The sequence below is a fragment of the Dromaius novaehollandiae genome, chromosome 14 (genome assembly GCF_036370855.1).
Source record: "Dromaius novaehollandiae isolate bDroNov1 chromosome 14, bDroNov1.hap1, whole genome shotgun sequence".
Lineage (NCBI taxonomy): Eukaryota > Metazoa > Chordata > Aves > Casuariiformes > Dromaiidae > Dromaius > Dromaius novaehollandiae.
This window is the reverse complement of record NC_088111.1, coordinates 6,052,239-6,072,298: the sequence shown is the minus strand read 5'-3', so window position 1 is coordinate 6,072,298 and position 20,060 is coordinate 6,052,239. Positions and strand designations below refer to the sequence as shown.

General features: G+C 45.1%; 1 protein-coding gene across 2 annotated transcripts in view; it reads right to left on the bottom strand.

Annotated features, from left to right (window-relative positions):
• Positions 1 to 20,060, bottom strand: part of MAD1L1 (mitotic arrest deficient 1 like 1) — a 371,406-nt gene that overhangs the window by 88,025 nt on the left and 263,321 nt on the right. For both annotated transcript variants that reach the window (XM_064520181.1, XM_064520179.1), the window contains exon 17: positions 7,340 to 7,530. In XM_064520181.1, coding sequence (XP_064376251.1) covers positions 7,340 to 7,530 — 191 coding nt within the window. The remainder of the gene's footprint in view (positions 1 to 7,339; positions 7,531 to 20,060) is intronic.

Genomic DNA, 20,060 nt, shown 5'->3' with positions numbered 1-20,060 from the left:
CAAAACACCCGTTTCATGTGCACCGCGACGACGCCTTTGTATTCCCCAGCCTCCCAGACTCGAAGCCACCGCCTTTTCCTTCAAGAGCTCTGATCACACAGACTAACTAGAACATTTTTCGAAACTACCCGAGATTCAAAAATAATTCAATAAACGGGAGAGCTGCACTGCCAATAAAAGGCGGCAAGCAGCCAGGGGAGGCCGGAGCGCGGGCAGGGCCGCCGCAGCCAACCTCCACCCACGCCGGCTCCGCGGCAGGGCTGAAAACCCGCTTGCGACATCTCTCCACCTGCAACAAAAGCTGGCGGCACTGGTTATAGCTCCAACGTTTTCATGGACCGCAGAACGTTTCAAAAAGCTTCTCAACCCCGCTGGGAAGCACTGGAAACATCCTGAACCCCGGTGAGAGGGACAGAGAGCGGAGTGACCCAGCCCAAAGCCGCACGGCAGTTTGGCGGAGGAGACGGGAACAAAGTCCAGGAGGGTTTTGCTTACGTCCCCTCTTCTACCCATCCGTTAGCGCCGCTCTGCTCCGCTCGCCGGGCACGAACACAGGCCCGCGCGGCCCCCTGTACTCTTTAGGCCTTCAGGGCGGTGCTCGGCCCGAGCGAAGTCACCTCTGCGAGGGGCTCCCGCGGTGGCCAGCTGCCCCGGGCACGGACGGGGCGGGCACGCGGCCTGCCTGCACGCGAACGCCCTGCACCGGGCCTCCCTCCGAGGCTGCACGAGCGCTGCCCCTGCCCAGACGCTCCGGTTTAATTAAATCCTCGGTGGTGTCTTCCTTGTCGGTGTCCTCCTGTGCTCCACGTTGGTGTGTGAAAGAGCCACTTGTCACTCTGCCTAGGCAGGTGGAGTTGTCTCTCCCATTTCATTAAATAAGAGATATTTTAATGAAGAAAAAGGAGATGTGGAAGGGAGGTGAATCACAAACTTGCTAAAAAAATTTTAAAAGGTGCACTCTAGTAATTTGGTGATAGACTGTTCTTGCCGGAGCAGTGGAGGCCGCTGCCGGACGGGGCAGGGCCCCTCAGCTGGGCTGGCTGGTGGTTGCTGTGCCCGCTTGAAGGAGGCCACCAGCAGCAGTGTCCACGGCGCGGCGGTGGCTGAAGTCAGGTCGGGGGCAGAGTGGGGGACGACTTGAAAGCTGCCCTTTTTCTGTGCCTCCTTTGCTGAGAGAAGGGGAAGGCAGACGGGTAGAGGGAAGCGGGACGGAGATGTAGACCTCACGGCGACACAAGCACGGTGCTGCTTGGGGTGCAGGGAGGAAAACCTCAGGGTACATCGACGACACTGCCATGCCACCGGGGTGGGAGCAAGCAGGGAAACGGAAACGGCAGAAGCACCTCAGTGGCCCCCAGCTGATGGTTACGAAGCAAACACTGGGGAAACACAGAAGATCAGCCGGACTCCAGCACAGCGTCTGTGAGCCAACCCCACCCGTCCCGTCTGGAAGCAGGCCTTGTCTTTTAAAGCGAGGGGTTGGGCATCCGCATCATCCCACACTAGCGCAGTGTCTTCAAACTCACAACGCTCTAGTGACAGAGGCAGGAGTATTATCCCCATCACACAGATGGGAAACAGAGGCAGAAAAAGAGTGCTAACTCTTCTCAGAACAAGGGTTTCAGCCCAGCCTCCTGTGTCTTGGAAGAGTATCTTTTTGCTCAGAAATTCTGCAGTAAAAAGAATACCTACTGTTTGATCTCCCTCAATTCCACTATCCTTGAGGTGACTGGTTTCATTAAAATAAATGAAAAAAATAAAAGAAAAAATAATCCTACCCTGCCTTAGAGCGTAGGTAGTTGTTCAGGGAAGCAGTAAGAGAGAAGCCGTGTCAGGAGGAAGAGGAGAAAAAAAAACATCAGAAAGAGCAGAATAAGATGAAGACAGTAGCAAGAATTAAAGTCAGGTCCTAAAATGAAACAGGCCAGTACAGCATCCGAAGCAACATGAAATGGAGGAAGTTTAAATGCAGGATTTGATCCTGTAACACCACAGACTGCTTGACAGCACCTGGTTTAGAGCTGCTGATTAGGGAAAGCGAAGACAGTTCCTTGCTGACCCTTGCAGGAATTCCAGCGCAGCTCATCCGGCAGCAAGGCATCACGCTTGCACAGAAGTGGCAGTGCCTCCCGGAGCTGCGCAGAAATCAAGTCTCCAGAAACCACATGGGAAAATTGAAAACAAAATATAAAAATAAAATAACTTGTAATTAACAAGAATGAGGAGTTAACAGAGGCCTACAATCTCTAATCAATCTCTTGCTGCCTGGCCTGCTCCACCGATGAGCTCCATTGTTACTTCTGATTGTGCGTGCAAGAGTGCGAGACGGCTGCTGGAAGAATAGCACTCCATCAAAATTGCGATTTCTTTCTCCTCTTGAGACTCATCAAGAGTGAGAAGGAGGAGAGGCAAGAAGATAGAGATGCAAAAAGAAACAAACAGCTAGAACATGCTTCTCAAAGACACTCTGCTGGGTTCAAGGGGGAAATTACTGAAATTGCAAGTCTGCCAGCATGTGCGCTCCGATCCAAGCTCCCATGGTGTTACCAGCTGCAAGACCAAACATGAACACTCAGGCAAGCAAAAGCAGTCCCCGTATTAACCAGCCTGCTTGGTCCGAGGCGTACACAGGTAGCGGTGCACCCAAGCCTCTCCGCTGTCGCAGCCGCACTGCAATCTCTGCACCCTCAGCAGACTAGGCTCCCCCTCGCACATTTAACCATTTGAGTTTTGTCTCCCCCTTTCAGCTAGTAATTTGTTGGCATCATGTGTTTGAAAACCCTCTGAGTTCTTTCTTATTTGACCCAACCTCATTCCCCTCCTCCAGAACACGACTGCACTATTACTTCTTGTCCACACAGCTGCCCTACAGGCGCATGTCACACGTCCTGCAAATGTAGAGGCAACAGGGCCACAGGCTACACAAGCAATGGGGCAAGCGAAGAAGGACTGGCAAATTAAGGGGCCAAAGAGAGAAATGTTAATTTAGTAAATAAACGAAGGAGGGGAAACTTAAGAAAGTTACCTACATGCCTACCTACCTACCTCAGGCTTCTATTAAGCTCCAGTTGTTTATTATAAGAACAGCTGTAAGTCCATCTAGCCTAGCATCCTGCCTCGAAATAGCTACCACCAACAGAAGTTTAGGGAAAGAAGCTTAAGAAACAGTAAATATTAATAAGCATGAGGTGATTTGTTGCTGCATACCGACTCCCACCTTCCAGCAATCAGTGGCTGAGGTAATTCCAGATCTTTAAGGCTCCATCAGGACCATCAACTCCAGATACCTGCATCCTCATTAACTGTACCATTAATAACTTTTTCCTTCAATGCTCCAGGCTAGTCATCAATCCACAGCTGGTATCTGTCCTTGCACTGTACCCTTCATCCATCTAAGAACCCCTAAACCAGCAAAGCCTTTATCCTTTCACCCCTTACATTCTGCTGCTGTACCGACAGTGAACCACATAAGAAGCACACGTTAACTTTTCAGGCTGCCTTGAAGTTTTATAGTGACAGTTCCCCTTATACATCTGTAAAAAAAACTCTTCACATCACTGCTTAAACAGATCTGAATCAAAGACAACATGTGAGCACTGGCTGACAATTCAGCAGATTGCAGAAAAGCTGCTGATTTTATTACCATATCACTTTTCCAATTGGACACCAATAAAGGTCTTATTTTGCAGCAAGAAGTGCCAGTCTCAGGCCTGGCAACATCCGCGAACTGTGTCATGATGCTTCTGTTTTCATCTGCTGGCTGATATCTTGGGTATTCTCTTTCAAGGTAGAAGGCTTACCATCTTGGGGATGCTTTTCTACGAACCACTGCTAGTGTCTGTGTTTTGATTTGATAGTTTTGGCAGAAAATAACAACACGGGCAAGATCTAGAACGAGAGAGAATTCTATATTCCGGAAGACTCGGCTCTGGGGACACAGAAAATAAGGGGAACCAGAAGCTGATGTGCTGTATAAATGCAGCCTTCTGGCCAGGACTATTTATGAGCTTAGACACATAATACCACAGTTACAAAACAACTGAGCTCCTGCTCTCAGCAGCACCTTGAAGCAGTATGGTCATAAATTAAAAGGATTTCCTCTACTTTCATTTAAAATTGATTGGCTTCAAATACCTTGACTGGGATCATGTTCTTTAGGCACACACACGAAAAAAGCCCACAATTTACTTTCTCTGCACTGTTTGTTCATTTGTATGAGTGGCTCCAAATCATCTCCTCTTCAAATTTGACCAGTCTCTCTGTTTACCAAAAGCCTTTCTTTGAAACAATTTCCATTGCCTTTCTAAAGACCTCGCTCCTTTACTGTCATTCGGGACCTATCCAGAGACAAGGGCAAACAGCATGATGTACACGTGGCCAAACAACGACATCCTCATTTGCCACGGCTGAATTCCAAATTGGCTGAACTGATTTCGAGGCTTCACGGCAAGGTTTGTTTGTTTTAATAGGTATCTTTAATAGATTATTACAAAGAGAGTAAATGCAGTTCTTGGGTATCTCATGAGTGGCCTGGCCTAGATATATATCCCAAACGTTATACAGAATGCAAAGTTTGTATCATGGACTAACACATCTAATGTACCAGCAAAAGTAACAGAAGATAAAACTGCCAAGTGACCCAGTAACTGTCAAGTATTACTTTCCCCCCACATCACTGGAAACTAAAATCCTGGTGAGGAATCTGTACATCACTTTCCACAGCATTTAATTAAAAGAACAAAAAAGAGCAAGCAAGTGCGAGAGTGAGATGTGAAGCCTGAGCTGTGCCTCGCTGCCTATGCACTCGAACACGGAGGGTCTGAACACCACTGGAATATCCTTCAAGTTGATGAGCTGATTTGTTGTATCCATAGGGATTGCCAATAAATATTGATATGGTTTCATTGGAATTCAGTGCTCATTTATGGATGTAGTCATTTGTATTCACAGCATGCCATTGCGATTAACCCTTTCAGTGAGTCTCTAATCCTAATTAACGTGAATTGGCTGGAAACATACAGCATGCAGATAATATCCTCTAACTACAGTAACAACATACATTACTCGGGAAAACTAAGCACGTCTTTCATCTTCATTTAGCTTTGAAAGAGTTACATTACAGTAGCTACTATTGCATCCCTGCTATTGAAGCCTCACTGAAAATTAAATGCCACCAGCAGTGCTACTGAAATATGCCCTAAAGTTTAGAGGCAAACTACAGAAGCTTGTAAAGAGGCAGGGGACTTCTCCAGTTTAATTATATAGACCCTGTTCCATAAATTGCTTGAATGGAATAAATACAAATAGCATTCCCTGCTTTGTGACCTCTCTGGGTTAATGATATGCACACAGACACCCACAGTCAGTTACGGCTCAGAAATTCCACAGCACAAACGCACAACTTTGCTGAAAAGCCATGGTCAGGATTCAAGCCTTGGTAGATACATGAGAACCAGCTGCCAGGAGTGAGCAAGGAAATACCGTGTTGTTTATATTTCACCACTATTCTAAACTACAGACTTTGAGAATTGTCTGCAATTTACTGAGCAGTGAGAAAGGGTCCGAGATTCTGTTGTTCAGGCTCTGATTATCAAATCTGCTTCTTTTATCCAAAGAGGTGTGTGAAGTAAGACAGACAGAGGAATCCCATGAACCAACAAGCAACCCATCCTTGGATTTGGGAAGTACGAGATCTTGAAACTTCTGCTCTACCTGGTGACATTGAATCCTTGCTCCAGAAATACTTGCGAATGAAGACTTGAGTGAAGGAAAGAAAGCAAGAATACTGTTTAGACAAAAGAATCTGCTCTTGCCTATTCACCGTCCTTCAGGTAAACTATTTCTATTGCCATGGCTTGAAGAAGACTGTGATGCTACTGCAGACGGACTAAAAAGAAGCCAGCCAGCTCTAGTTCAGGCAGGCAGCTTGCAATCTTCCCATGTAACCCTCGCCATGTATATCATCTCTCCTGCAATATATACCCTGCCTGGGACACGGGAAGAACTGTTACTTGTACTGCCTCGTCATGGCATCCAAAGGAAATCACCAGGAGTCTGAATAAGTTTCATTCACTAAACATATAACAATACAGGTGTGAACATAGGCCCCTGAAAGTCTTAGGGTTAACAGTATCGCATCATCTCAACAAATATTTTCAGGATTCAAGGACAGTACCTCAAAACAAACAAAGTCATCCTCCTCCTTGGAGGGTGGGCTTTCTTTTCCAGCTGTCATTGACTCAGTCCAGAAACCTCATAAGGCCAAGTAATATAACTATGTTGGGGATATTTTCCTAGTTTTAAGTTAAGGATCTTAGGTGTTGTCTTATACTTACTGTCAGCTTGCTTTATTTGGTGGGTTTTCTTTGGGGCTCTAAAACTGGCCAAAATATTTGTCTTGCTATGTAAAGAAATAATACTGCAGCAACATGCATGCTGCACATGGCAGCAGGTCTGCAGAAACAGAACTTCTCCAGTTCCTGCTTGTATATTCTCTGCCTGCATTGAACTCCTTCAAAATCCTCATCCTTCTCATAAATGAGTCTCACCCCAGAGGAATCAGTTGGAAGCAAATGTGATTTTGAGTGCCAATTGTGGTTGCCACGGAGAATGGAAGAGTTCTCCCATTGACCTGTAAACCTGTGCTGTTGACACTCGAACCAATGTAAAGATGCCACTAAACAGCTTGGTGACTCTAATGTCACACCTAATTCTCTGATGTGTCAGTCCAACTGTGCTCTCTGGAAGATAACACAAGAAAAAAAGCACCTATCAAACCACAACCCAAACTCAGACCACCCAGCTAGATCAATGCTGCACTAGATTGACAGCAGACAGACTATTGTTACTCATCCCAGCCGTTCAGATAAATGGCACTTCACACAAACAAAGACGAGCTCAAAAGAGATTCCAATTTACATGAAGACAAGATGATGACACACAGGCAGGCTAGAGGATAGCAAAGGCAGTAAGGGCATCTCTTATAGCAAAGCAAGGATGAAACCTTGATGGTTACATAAGGTTTTATTGCTGTAGTGTATATCACTGATAATAGAAAAAGGTGAATTGCGAGGCCAGACATCTTACGTATTATGCATATATAGTCTCTTCTCTTTACTCCCAGTTTACTTTGATATATAAGTCAGAGACCAGATGCCAAATCTTCTAAGGCAGTTTTTTAAAAGAAAGGATCTTTACTTCCCTCAGAAGGAAAAACTTGTCACGTAGCAGGGGAGCAACGATTTTCCAGTGTAATCACTGAGAAAGAGCAAATACATTCCGGCATGCTGAAAACCAGGAACCCTAAGAAGCAGGTGCAGCGAGGAGTGCGCAAACCTACCTTAAAGAGCAGGCAGTCCCCTTGGTGCTCAGCGTAAATCGAGGTGAGTCGATACTGGTTCTCAGTCGTGATGTCAATCTGGTATCCCGTTAGCGTGTAGCACACCTTGCGAAACTCCTGGATCTTTGTCTGAAAAACTTCTTTCAGACGCTGGTTTTTCAGTTCTGCACTTTCCACTTGCTTCTTCAGCTCTAAGTAGGGGAAGAAAATGGGCACTTTGTTATACGTCATCAGCACAGAGACCTTGTGTTGTATTTACAGTGCTGGCCAAACTAAGTGAATTGAAAAGGTTAATTACATTTTTTAAAAGTGAATTAAGCAAGCAGAGTAAAGAAACAGGCAAGCTAGATTCCTCTCCTCCTGCCCCCAGAAGGCCGAAAGATGATAAACTGAGGAACAAGGAAAACGGATGCATCTTCGTAGGATGAATTTTTCTTTTGCTCAGCCAATCTTTCAACAACTTACTATAAAATTCAAAGCTATAGCATCTGTTTCCCCCTCACACACACATCTTATTTCCTATCCAGAACCCAAGAGAAGGGTATTGTGTTACAGGGAGCAAGGAAGTGGAAAAAACAGTTACAAATATGCCTCTGTAGGGTTGTGTCAAGAGGAGGCTGGCAATAAGGGGAATCTCCTCCAATGCACACTTGATTTGACTGTAAGTGCTTTGATCTCAAATTGTCACACTGTCTAGGAATCCCTTAGGATTTGGGAAGGAGCTTTTATTGTTATAAAAAGCCTGAAGAGTACCACTGCCTCTTTCCATTTGCTACCTTAACTGGACTAGTCCCCAGAAGAGAAGTCCTGCGAGACTGCTTGCCACTCACCCTGTGTTTTATTGCCACAAAGGGAGCTGCCAGCACTGTGAATCCTTCAAGACGATGCACAACGATTACCATGAATCTTTCACCCAAGGTGCCTTCTGAGTAATTAAACCTCGATTTATCCCCCCATTAATTACAGAGATTGGCTTTACTTTAATATACATTAGAGACCTCTCCCAAGTCAGCCCGTTTTATCAACACTGCAGTTTAGGGCTAGAAAAAAACCTGACTCTTTCTCAAAGCAAACAAATAGACTTCCTCGCTCAGATATCTCTTTGTTATTCTGAGGCTTAAGGCTATGTCTATGCAGCGATCAGCGACATAATTGCAGCACATGCAGGCCATATCTCTTAATTTTAGCTAGTTCAGGCCCCAGCACTAGGAGAGCGGAAACTTCAACGCAAGGCGACTGCTTGAGTGTGAAGGAAGGTTGCTCGCTGGCTTATACAGCCCATGCCAAACTATTACTGTCAGCCAAGCTATCTGGATAAAGGTTTTGCTTGAGTATTTGCCCAAATATGTTACCCTTGACCTCCCAAGAGCAGTGCATGAAGAACCTAGGAACGGTACCTGCAAGGCTAGGGAAGGCAAGGCCTGGGCTAGCAGGGCTCCCGTCAGGCTCCCGCCGGGCTGCTGCAGGTGTGCCAGGAGCAACGCGAGCCCCCCCTTGCCTTTCGCACTGCTTCAGTCGGGCACTCTGCTTGGGACAAAAGGTAATTCGATGTGTTAAGTTCAAGTGCCTTAAATGCCACTGAGGCAGAAGCACTTTGGCTTTAATCCAATTCAGCTTAATCCCTAGGAAAGGACAGAAACTCTTTAACGGTTAAAAAGAACTACATGTCCCTTTACTTCTGAGTGAGAGCATCCATGCAGGCAGAGTTAATGCTGGCCAACTCCTTACCTTCAGTTAATTCAGCCCCTGCCTGAGCTGCTCCTGCAGACAAGGTAAGAGCAAGGTATTTCCCTCATTCTGGCTCTCCCCCGACCCGTTCTGGCTAACGCTGCTTCAGCAAGGGGAGCAAGCCAGCTTAGGAAACATCATATAGCAGTTTGTTCATTAAAACACTACTATATAGGGAAACCCCCAATTGCTGTGGGATCCCAGGTAAGTACAGTATCCAAAATCCTGCTCACAAGCCTGAAGGGCTGTAGCTCACACGCTGCACCTTCTCCCAAGCCTTTCCTAGCCACCCACCTCCCCAATCCCACCAAACTCGTCACCGCACAACTACCTCAATCCTTCCCTGGATTGCTACAACCCCTTTCCCATCATCTCAGCTGGGTCTGGTCCTTTGATTAATAAAGTAATCAGCCTCTGAAATCAGGAGGTTAATTGGTGGCTCTGACCTCAATATTCTCACAGTCTTCGTTCAGCTACATATTCCTAAGACAGAACTGTTAGGGACAAAATCATGTATATGAAAGTAAAAATTCAGTGACTACATCGCAGTGGTAAATAATATTTCACCACTGTCAGAGATGGCACTGGCTTTAATATATCTCAGACGTCCAACCAGGATTTTTTTTGTCCTAATAAATGCAGCCTAGCCTTGGAAAAGTAAATCTGCCTTTTCCTACCACATCTTGGAGGCCGCCTTTCCTGACTTTTATAAACTCAGGAGGCTGATGATGCCCTAACTCATGAACTGCTCGAACAGCTTTCATTATTCATGACGAGTTAGCACCTTTTTCACTGTTTTGTCTTGCAGACTTGGTGCCTGCAGTGGCCATCAGAGGTACCCTGGGCACCAGCTGGATTGCAGCCTTACAACCTCCCTAACAGCAATGGCCTATTTTGACTACAACCATGTGGCCCTAGGCTAGCAAGCGATAGCCACTGCTTTCCTCCACTACTTTCAGGGTAAAAAAGGAAAAACTCTGAATACCATCACTCTTTTACACAAGAAGCATTGAGCTTTTCGATTTAGCACGCCTCCGCTCACGAGAGTGTGCCCTCGCCTCTGGACCCTGCCTTCCCGCTGGTGCCCCGGGCATCCTCTCCCCATCCTTCGGCAGTTCTGGTGTAGTACCGCACCAGCCGTCCTGGCTGAAGGAAGTCATCTGCATGGCAAAACACCCCGTGAGAGATGGCTAGCGTCAGCAACCGATACAACAGCTGAACTTGGTGACTGCAACGTAGACAGAGCCCAAACGTGCCCAGCACTGATCAGGGACAGGATAAAGCCTTGCCATCCACGCCGCAGCTCTCTTAGCAATGCTTTGGCAGTATTTCTTAAGCAGTGTGGCTTGGGGATGGGGCACAAATAAGCATGCAGGTGCAGGGGACACGACAGGAACGCTTAAGTTTGCGACTGCCCCCAGTGAAAGGTTCATTGAACCACAGCTATAAAGCAGAGATTGCTCTTCCTTTACGCTCAGTTAAATTAGTCATCAATAGTTCAGCTCTAGCAGCTGCTGACAACTACCTCTTGCAATGTTTGTTTATCCTGTGGAGACAGTCCAACTGGGGCTGCTCCCAAACTAACTCAGGACAGCACCCAGGGCTGTGACTTCTTCCCTGCTTTCCTTTGAGGATTTTGCTTCCACAAACAAGAAGCCCTGCTGTGAGGAGGAATTGCAGAAGAGTAACTTGGTAGAAAGGTAGCCTGAGACTTGGGAAGCGTAGGATGGGATCCCACTGCTGAAGCAAAGCCACCTAAGCCCGTCTGAGACACCCTTGGGTATTTTGCATGACATCCCACCACGCTTCTCAGACACTTCAGGGTGCCTAAAATGGCAAAATATGCCAAAAAGATGCCAAAAACTAAGCTCGGAATCCTATCTGTATAGTAACTACCCATCTGCTAATGTACTTCCACGTGACCTCGGATAAATTACTCGGTGCCTCTGTGCTGTGGCTCTGTCTTGTCTATATTGCCGGTTCCCTGCACTCATACAACTGCACAAGCTCTATGTGGACTGACCTGGGGACATTCATTAACGTTGCTAATATTTCCCACACAAAGTGAAGACGTTAAGCTAAGAGGCAGCTCATTGTTTGCCTTGCTTCCCAATGTAAAGATGTGGCTGCGCTAATTCTTAAGCCTTACCTAATACTGATGATTCCCGCCAAATTTTTAGCACCGTCAGGAAAAACTGTTTTAAAAGCTGTAATTTGCACAGAGTGCAAATCAGCATATTTTAGACAAATGCTTAAGACACAGCTGTAGAGGCAACTGAATAGAGGCAGATCCTTTCAGGACGGGTCGAGGTGCATTAATAGAGCAGGTTTCCGATGACAGCATTAGTGTTTCCACCCACTCTATCTACCACCTACAGAACATTGAACATCTTGATCCTTTAAGATCTTTCACAACATTTGGAGAATTAAGTTTAATTATATCTTTAAAAGACAGTGTTTGAAAACTCCAATCCCTGTATTTGGAGAACTCACTTTAGTTTCTGTGCTCGGCTCTGTTGCGCTCGCACAAAACAGACACGAGAAGTTGCAGGTGTGCTCTGCAGAAATCATGAACGGGAAAGTAACAGCATCCACGTCCTTCAGCCCGGAGAAGGGATGCCAAACCACCCCTCACAGGCGTACTCACAAAACAAATAAGAACCAAGAAAATGAGCATGAGACTTGGCAGGTTATGCTTTGGGGTAGGGACAATGATTGCCTGTTTACTTTGCCTGGGGAAGAAGAAAAAAAAAAAGAGGAGAAGAACAGACAGAGAGGGAAAATATTTGGAAATCATACTGCAAGATCTCCTTTGCATTCAAGGCCGAACATAAGCACAAAAAGTTGCCCCTGCTGAAGAGTCTGAGGGGAAAAATCCTCTCTGAAAAAATCATTAATTTGCTACAAAATTAATATTGCCAAATTATTAACTTCCTCCTAATGATGCTGCTTCTTGAAACACCTTGTATTTTCAAACACTTACAGTGACTTTAATGAATAATTCAAACTATTTTGGATAAATAAATAAAATATGAGTTGGGCTTTTTTGGTCTCTCATATTGAAAATGTCACTGCCTTTTATTCCACTGCTTTTACACTCCTTACATCCGAAAATGTTCACAGCTGCCTAGAAATACCACAGCTTTGGCTCTTGCTCTGCATTAGCGTTCAGTTAGGTCAATCAATAGGAACAGCAGTCCCTACACTAAAGTCGACCAAATCCATGCTTAACTTTTTCCCCGGGGAAAGAGGTGAAACAATGCGCTTTCAGCAGGCCAAAAGTGGCATGAAATTACAGGTATCACTAGTCTTTGCCAGGCTAACGTAAATTTGTTCTGCCTGTCCTCCAAGATGCCACAAGCCATGGAGCTGCATTAATTCAGCTGCGATACCAGCTAATATACATCTCTCTCAGAAAGCCCAGAATTCTTTTTTAACTCTCTATTTAAGGCTACTTTCCTTCGGTTTCTTTAAATGTTTGGGGTCACTCACTTCAACACATAAAGGATAAAGTATTTCACACCACACTAATCTCCTTCTCTCTTTGCCTTGCCAGAGTGCCCCAGACAGATGCTGGCCAACGTTGCTCTGGAGGACACCATACCTCTACTAACCCTGCTCCATTTAAACACGAGATTGCTTCAATTTTGTTTCCAGGCTATAGAAGAGGATGCCAGGACCAGATCATTTTCACAAAGTTCAAAACGGCACGAGGAGATACTATTTTCTCAATTCCAAGAAGCAAGGCCACAGTCGCCCTTTTTCTTTCTCACCTCCACAGGCTGCTTCTCTCCATTTCCATAATGTCGCACTTGGCATGCAATGTCACCCATCTATCACCCCACTTACACCCTGCAAAACCTAATTACACCCTGCTACTGCAGCTCTGTCCTTCCCGTCTGACTCTCTGCAAGTCCAATGCCACCCTGCTGTATCCGAAATCCTTTGAGTCACTCATCTTTCCAAACCTTGAGCTGAAATTTTCTCCCTCCCTTTGGTTTATGACGAACATTGTCTGAAAAGAGTTCTGTGATACTCTGCTGAAGGACGCCACATAAAAATAAATTGTATTGTATTAAATAAAGGCTAATGGAAGAGGAGCGGAGCCTTTTCTGATGTAGGCAAGTTTACGATCACTGCTCTCCAGAAATAAAATCCGTTTGCTAGATTTTATGGGTGTGTTTTACACCCCGGGCGGGTGAGGGACGCCAGGTCTGACTGGCGCGGCAGCTCCGACCGCGCTTACCCAGCCTCGCGGTCTAGCGGCTGCAAACCGCGCTTTGGAAAACTCGCAATTTGTGACATTACAACCACGAATTATAACTTTCCTTAAAGGTAAAAACAGTTTTATATTCAACAGACCGCACTGGCTGTTCAACTCTAAACCTAAGTGGTGTTTATTTGATCAGTCAACATTAGTTTATTTTTAAGCCGTGTGTGTACCATATGGTTCAACGCACCTCCCAGCCCCCTCCTCCAGCCACCCGCCTGCCCTCCCAGCAGCGCGGGGAAGGGTTTTCAGAGGCTGCATCTCGCAAGTAAACGTCTCCACCGCCACAGCCAGCTACAGCTCTCACGCTGCCCAAGAATTTTGTTGACACCTTTCTTTCCACTAAGAAATTTCCCTATATATTTATTCTCTAAGCCCCTACTTCGGATAACCCAAATATCTTCACAAGGTATCGTTTCTTGGAAACAAAAGTCCATCATTAACCTTTATCCTCAGATAACTGCACAAAGTGGCAGAGGGCATTAGAGGCTGGGCCAGGGTAAAAGAAGCCGGGTGTGGGGGATTAGAGACAGGACGCTATGCAAGGGAACAGGGTAAACTTCCTCCTGTATTACCTACATATACTTATAATATGTGTTAGGCTCAACTAATTTTTTTTTTCTTCTTCTTCTGATAACCCTGAGATTACAATGCACAGTTGCAAAATTCACCAGCACGCTTCAAGACGGCCAACATAGAGGAGTCAGCCCTGGCAGACGAACCAGCAGTGAGTGAAAGGCTCTTTCCGAGGATCCCAGCATGGGCACGGCTTGGAGCTTCTCTCCCGTTCCTCCTCCTGCTCACGGCAAAGCTGCTTCTGAGCAGGAGACAGCGGGAAGCAACCTGCAGAGGTAACCCTTGCTGCTCTGCTCACCCCCCAGCCCTGCACCGGGGAACGTGGTGCAGTGGTGCGTAAAGACACCCCAGGTAGCTTTAAAATGGCTGGCTTAAATAATAGTAGCAGTCTGCTTGCAGCAATGCAGAACTCGGTGGGCATGGCAAAACTCGCCATCAGATGCAAGATAAATTAACCTCAGGAGAGCTTTTTATTGCCCAAGGTGGACTTCACAAATTAGTGTGATGTGGCGCAGACCTTTTTGCAAGTTAGGATTGTCTGGTCATAAATTGTGAGCCAACTGTGAAGACAATCTCCCCCAAATGATGATAAAATCTTTTAGCAGCAATTCCCTTCCACATGGCAATTACAGACAAACAGTGCTCACAGAACAAAGCGGTGTAAGCTGTGGTTGGAGCCAGTCATTAACTTCGGATGCAAGAAATAGCATCACCTTAAAAATACAAAGATACTGTGTCACTTCAGTTTACAGGAAAGTAGTTATCTTCTGCTTCTAGAACAAGTTAGCAAACATCAGGCATAAGTCTTCTGTTTACCAGGTAGTCTATTCTGGAGTTATCCAAAAAGAAAAAAAAAAAAGAAAAAAAAAAAAAGTCATTGGGACTTTTCCTGGGCTATACTTCAGGGAAGTTTGGTAGCGAAAATAGAGGAGTAACTTACATTCCTTGTCAGAGGAAGCAGGATCACTTCTTCACTAGGCTGTTTCTTAAAAAAAGGCACTGGTTTAGAAGCTGCTCAAGTGTCTAATGTAAGAATTAATCCTAGGGACTATATAATTAACATATAGAACACACATTGTAATTACATGCGGTAGTCTGCAGAACCATCTAATAGATGAATTTATCCCTGCTCCGATCACCTCCCCTGCACTCTGCCCATTATCTTGTTTCCACTGGCACATCACTACTATTACTACTACCCCAAAACACTGGATGCTATTTAAACCTCCAAACAGCACCAAACATCTGCTATTAAAACAAACACAGAAAAACGGCTCCAGGAATATTTGTTTGTTCCCTCTCAAAAGGATGATTTTTTTTTTTTTGCAGGAATTATAGTCATTTGAATTGCAGGGTGGACAATATTCAATCATGCATTAGAGAGCACTTTACAGTTTATTATCTCGTGATGTTCACTGAGGCTACAAACAGGAGCTTTTCACTGCGGACAAGAGGTGATTTCCAGCTTCCCCAGGAGCACAGAGCCTTTGCTCCTACTCCGAGGACTTTCCATGTTCAAGTTCTGATGCTGAGACTCCCAGAAACGCCTATTTGTCTCCATGATAATGCCTGAAATTGTGCTACTTATGATACCTTGTCCCTCCCTCTCCCCCACATTGCAAAGTCCGCCCTCGCAATACGAAGATATCCCAGCTTTAGAGGCAGAGGGATTTAAATATAGAATAAACATTTAAAGAGATTCCTACCATTTCTAAAGCAGCTTTTCGAATAGCTCTGTGGTACAGACGGGATCCAAGATGGGATGGGGCACCACGCAGGCTGTCGATAGCTCCTATTTGGGATGCACAGATTGAACGCTAACCCCTGTATCCCCCTCGGCACTCCGAGGGTGGTTGCAAATAAGCACATTTTGCTATGTTGGACTAATTCCCTGCCTACCGCCTCTCTTCTCGACAAACATTACACACCATTACCGGCTCCAGCGCTGACTTCGGAGACAAAGGCCGGTGCCCCCATCCCCTAGGCAAGGCCGCTCTGCCGAAAGGTCAGGCCGCCGTCTCACTTGTTTCCGCGGCCCAGGCTAATGCAGCCGCCGCCGCTGTGAGCAGCACGGGGCTCGCCTGCGGGCGCGGAGGCCTGCGAGGGAAAATGCACACCGTTTTACCCAGCCAGCGGGGATGCGAACGCGACCGCGCTGCGACAGATAAAGGCAAGCCTCTGCAGCACGCCACCTTACTTGGGTTTTTAACGGGAGAAGATTGCGGAGTTTGTTTTCAGGCTTTTGTTCCGGAGAAAACTAAGCTCTAAAAAGCCTCCACTAGGTCCTTCTATTCAATCCTCCTTTTCTTTCTTTCTTTTTTTTTTTTTTTTCCCATTTATTCCCTTAATAGTGTTTTGAAGTATTGGCACTGCAAACATATTGCTCTCGGCCTGAAACCACTCTTGATGCCAACTAGTCACAGCTTCCCCAGACCCTCCGTTTTGCTCTTCGTGCTCCTGCAGCCAGGCCCCAGGGCCACTCGCTGTGCTCACAAACCACACCAGCCCTCTCCTCTGCGCAATCCTGCGCGCCCCGGACCTCCTCTCACGGGACAGCAGCTTCTGCCCTATTTTTATTGGTACATTTTTCATGTTCTACTTCATTTTCTAGTGTCCACTTTATGAAAACAATCCTTTAAAGATGATCTCGCTGAAGCTGAACAAAATGCTGGTTCAGCATGGAGCAGCAGAACAGCAACAGGGGAAAAGGGGCTTTCAAATAACAAAACTGCGGGAATGTGACAAAGACATAAGGATGAGCAATCTTTTTTCCCTGGAGCATGAAAGATGTTTGGAAACAGAGCCATCTCCTGGATAACCAAGCTTTCAATCACATTATTCCAGCTTCTAGAGTGCATATTTCCATTGCAGGAGCCAGAAGTGTTACTATGAACTGGAAAGGTTATTTCTCATAACTCTGTGCTAATGCTTTTTAGCTGGAAATGAAGCCTTGAAGTCTCCATGGAATCCCCAACGAAGCGTCCCAAGCCTGGCACCACCACCAAAATCATTTCTGGGCAGGGAGACAGGAGAGGTAGCATCTGTCTCAGCCCAAGAGCTGACTCTCGTTTCCTGATTCTGAATTATTCATCACATGCTAACTTCCAAACCAGTTCAGTTTTAAATTTTTAAATATTTAATAATTGGGTATTAAATATTCATGCAATTTTATTAGAAATTTTGGAAGTTGGGCACTAAGGCTGTAATTGTTAAGTTCATCATTAGGACTGACTGGCTACTCAGAGAGGTTTTCTAGCTTACTAGAGAAAGGAGAAGGAAGAAAAAAATAGGCAAAACAAGTATTTACAGACCTCTCAGATTCTAAATGACAAGACAAAACACACACCTGTGCCACCCATTTTCCAAAAACCATCTCTTCATGAAAAAGCTGAGAAACCTCCTACACTGGGAACACAGTAGAAAGCCCTCAGCTGCAGTTTAAACAGTCTAAGAGTTTCATTTTGATGTTATACAGAAGAATGTTTGTCTTGGCCTAGTGTACCTGATTGGTAAAGGGACAGTTGAGAAGTCTCTGTCTACAACATCAACAAGAAAAACATGCGCTTGGTCCCTGTTGTGATTGAGGGAAGACACAAGGGAAGTTGAGCTTAACATGCAGCTGCAACAAGGCAGAGACAGATTCTTCCCTTTTTCTGACTACTACTCTGGTGGGACAACAGGATGGGTAGTCTCCCTTGAGCCGCTCTGACAACTTGAATACATCAAACATCCACGCCTGTTTCTCCCCAAGTAGCTCCTGAATTCCCTTTTCTGATTTTCTCTTCCCCTTCTTTTTCAGTGGATGACATCTCTTTAACCCTGATCCATGCTGAGAGCGAGCCCATGTTCCTCTCCCTCTGTGTTATGAGCGTACATTCCCTACTGCGCCGGAAATTGTACGGTTTACACAAAAGATGACACATAAGCCCTGGAATTATATGCAAATGAACCGATCTGTTCTTCACTTCTTACGATTACAACTCTGACTTTCAAACAACTGCATTGGGTAATTTCTGCACCAGCTTTCAAACAAAGGGCATCGCCGTGTTATTAACATCTCACTTTGGCAAGCGGTTTGTCACCTCTCACAAAAATGATCTGAAAAGACACCAGCAATTACTTCCAAGGAGATTACTGGGTGGCTATGTCCCAGCGCAGCAGCTGGAGGCTAAAGTGACATAATATTCACTGGAAAAACCTCCTTTCTCCAGTCAAGAGAACATAGAACAAATTAAATGAAAAATGAACTGAATTGGAAACAAACACAAAAGTAGAGAAAGAGCCAAGCCCGTTCCACTGGATTTTGATCATTTCTGTACCGACAGTAGGATTACATCTTTAGAAGAAAACTAGAAGGTCCTGATTGTGACATGAGATGATATGACACTAACTTTGGAGACTTATTCTGGGAAGAAACTTGGTACGTTATAGACAAAAGAGCCTGAGGAAGAATGACTCAAGCCCCTCTTCCAACTGATTCCTAGGTCTCACATATTCAGTTCTTCCAACAGTTTTTGAGCACTGAGAACTAAACTTCTGCAAGACAGACTCGTTTTCTCTTTCTAGGATTGTTGTATAATTCCTGGTTGAATTTTATAGATCCCAAGAACCCACATTTGGTTGGCTAATGCTCCCAAGTGGAGTGAGGCAAAGAGCAGAGGCTCTACCTAATTTCCAGTAAACAACTATTAAATGTTCATGGCTCCTGGACAGAAACAAGCCATGCAGTAGGGTCCATGCCCATGCTGAGAAGGACCGAGAGGGCCACTCGCCCAAATTTCTCAGCAGTAGGGAAAATGGTGTTGGAGAAGGTGATGTTCTACTGGCTGTGCATTGTGAATAGCTCATTTCTGTTTGCATGTCATAATTTTAAAAAGTAGTTAACGGTCTGCCCTCAGGGTTAAACAGCTGAAGGGAAATCTCTTATGAAGCAAAATACTTCTGCTGTTGCTTAACCAGCTTCATATCTTCATATCTGTGAAAAATGCTTTTTGTTACTTTGATGGAAACCTTTTCTAAACCACCATCCCTGTTCAGAAATCTCTTCTTTGGATCCAGAGACGCAAAAGGAAATTTGGGTAAGCTTTGTGTTTGTGAAGATGGGAAAGAAGGAACAATTGCTGCATTTTTTTGGGTGCAATTCATGGGTACGGTTCTAAGCAGCTTGGTTTCTTACACAATCTATAAACATTTAAAAGAAAATGATTAACTCTGCCCTTTTCAAGTCTGGGAAACATCTGTGCAATGCCTATCAGTTAAAAATTGAGCCATTTTTTTGTTTGTTTCTTCATCAACATTTTTAAGAAGTTTCTCCACATCATCTAGAAGGTGTACTCCACAGTCAGACATCATGTTGCTGCAATATCTTTATGCAAAGCCTTTTGCAAGCACAGGACCACAAAGCCAGTATTTAGCAGAATACAGCCAGGGGACAGAAGAGATCCAAGAGCAGAGGAGGACATGCAACGACTTTGCAGAGTTAATTTAAAGGATAATTCATAATACAAAAAAAAGACAGGGAGAAGATTTTCATTGAGAGAAAGAGAGAGAGGGAGGAAGCAGAAAAGATTTCAGGACTGAGTAAGGCACTCTAAAATGTGGAAAAAAAAAGAAAAAAAGAAAAGGGAAGAGCAGTGGGATTTGGAGGAATGAGAAAGCAATGAGAGACAGGGAAAAATGCAGTCAGAAGACAACCTTCCATAAGATTACATGGAGCTACCTGCTAAGGTCACATTCTGCAGATTCTTAGAGCTCGACCCAAATGGCCAGTCCGATTAACAGATCTTGTCAAATCACTAAGCAGGTTGGAATTACTACCACTTTTAATTCTTCTCAAGTGAGGGAGGTTGATGGAGGAACAATCAGGTGGGGCAACTGATTTCACACCTGCGTGTTCAAATTAACTTGCAAGGTGAGCAGAGCCACCTGGGAAGACCTTAATTCACAAGAGAATATTTGTGGGATGATCTAATAAGACAGAAAGCCTTTGTTTTGTAAGGAAGGGATGTTTTAATGACTATAGGTCTTTTTCAGAGCAGGAAAAAAAACCCAAAATGACACATTCACAGTATAATGCAGATGGTTCAACATCTCTTCCTTTGAGGTAAGAGCACTGAAAGATACTGGTAGAAGGAGCTCTATAGCTTG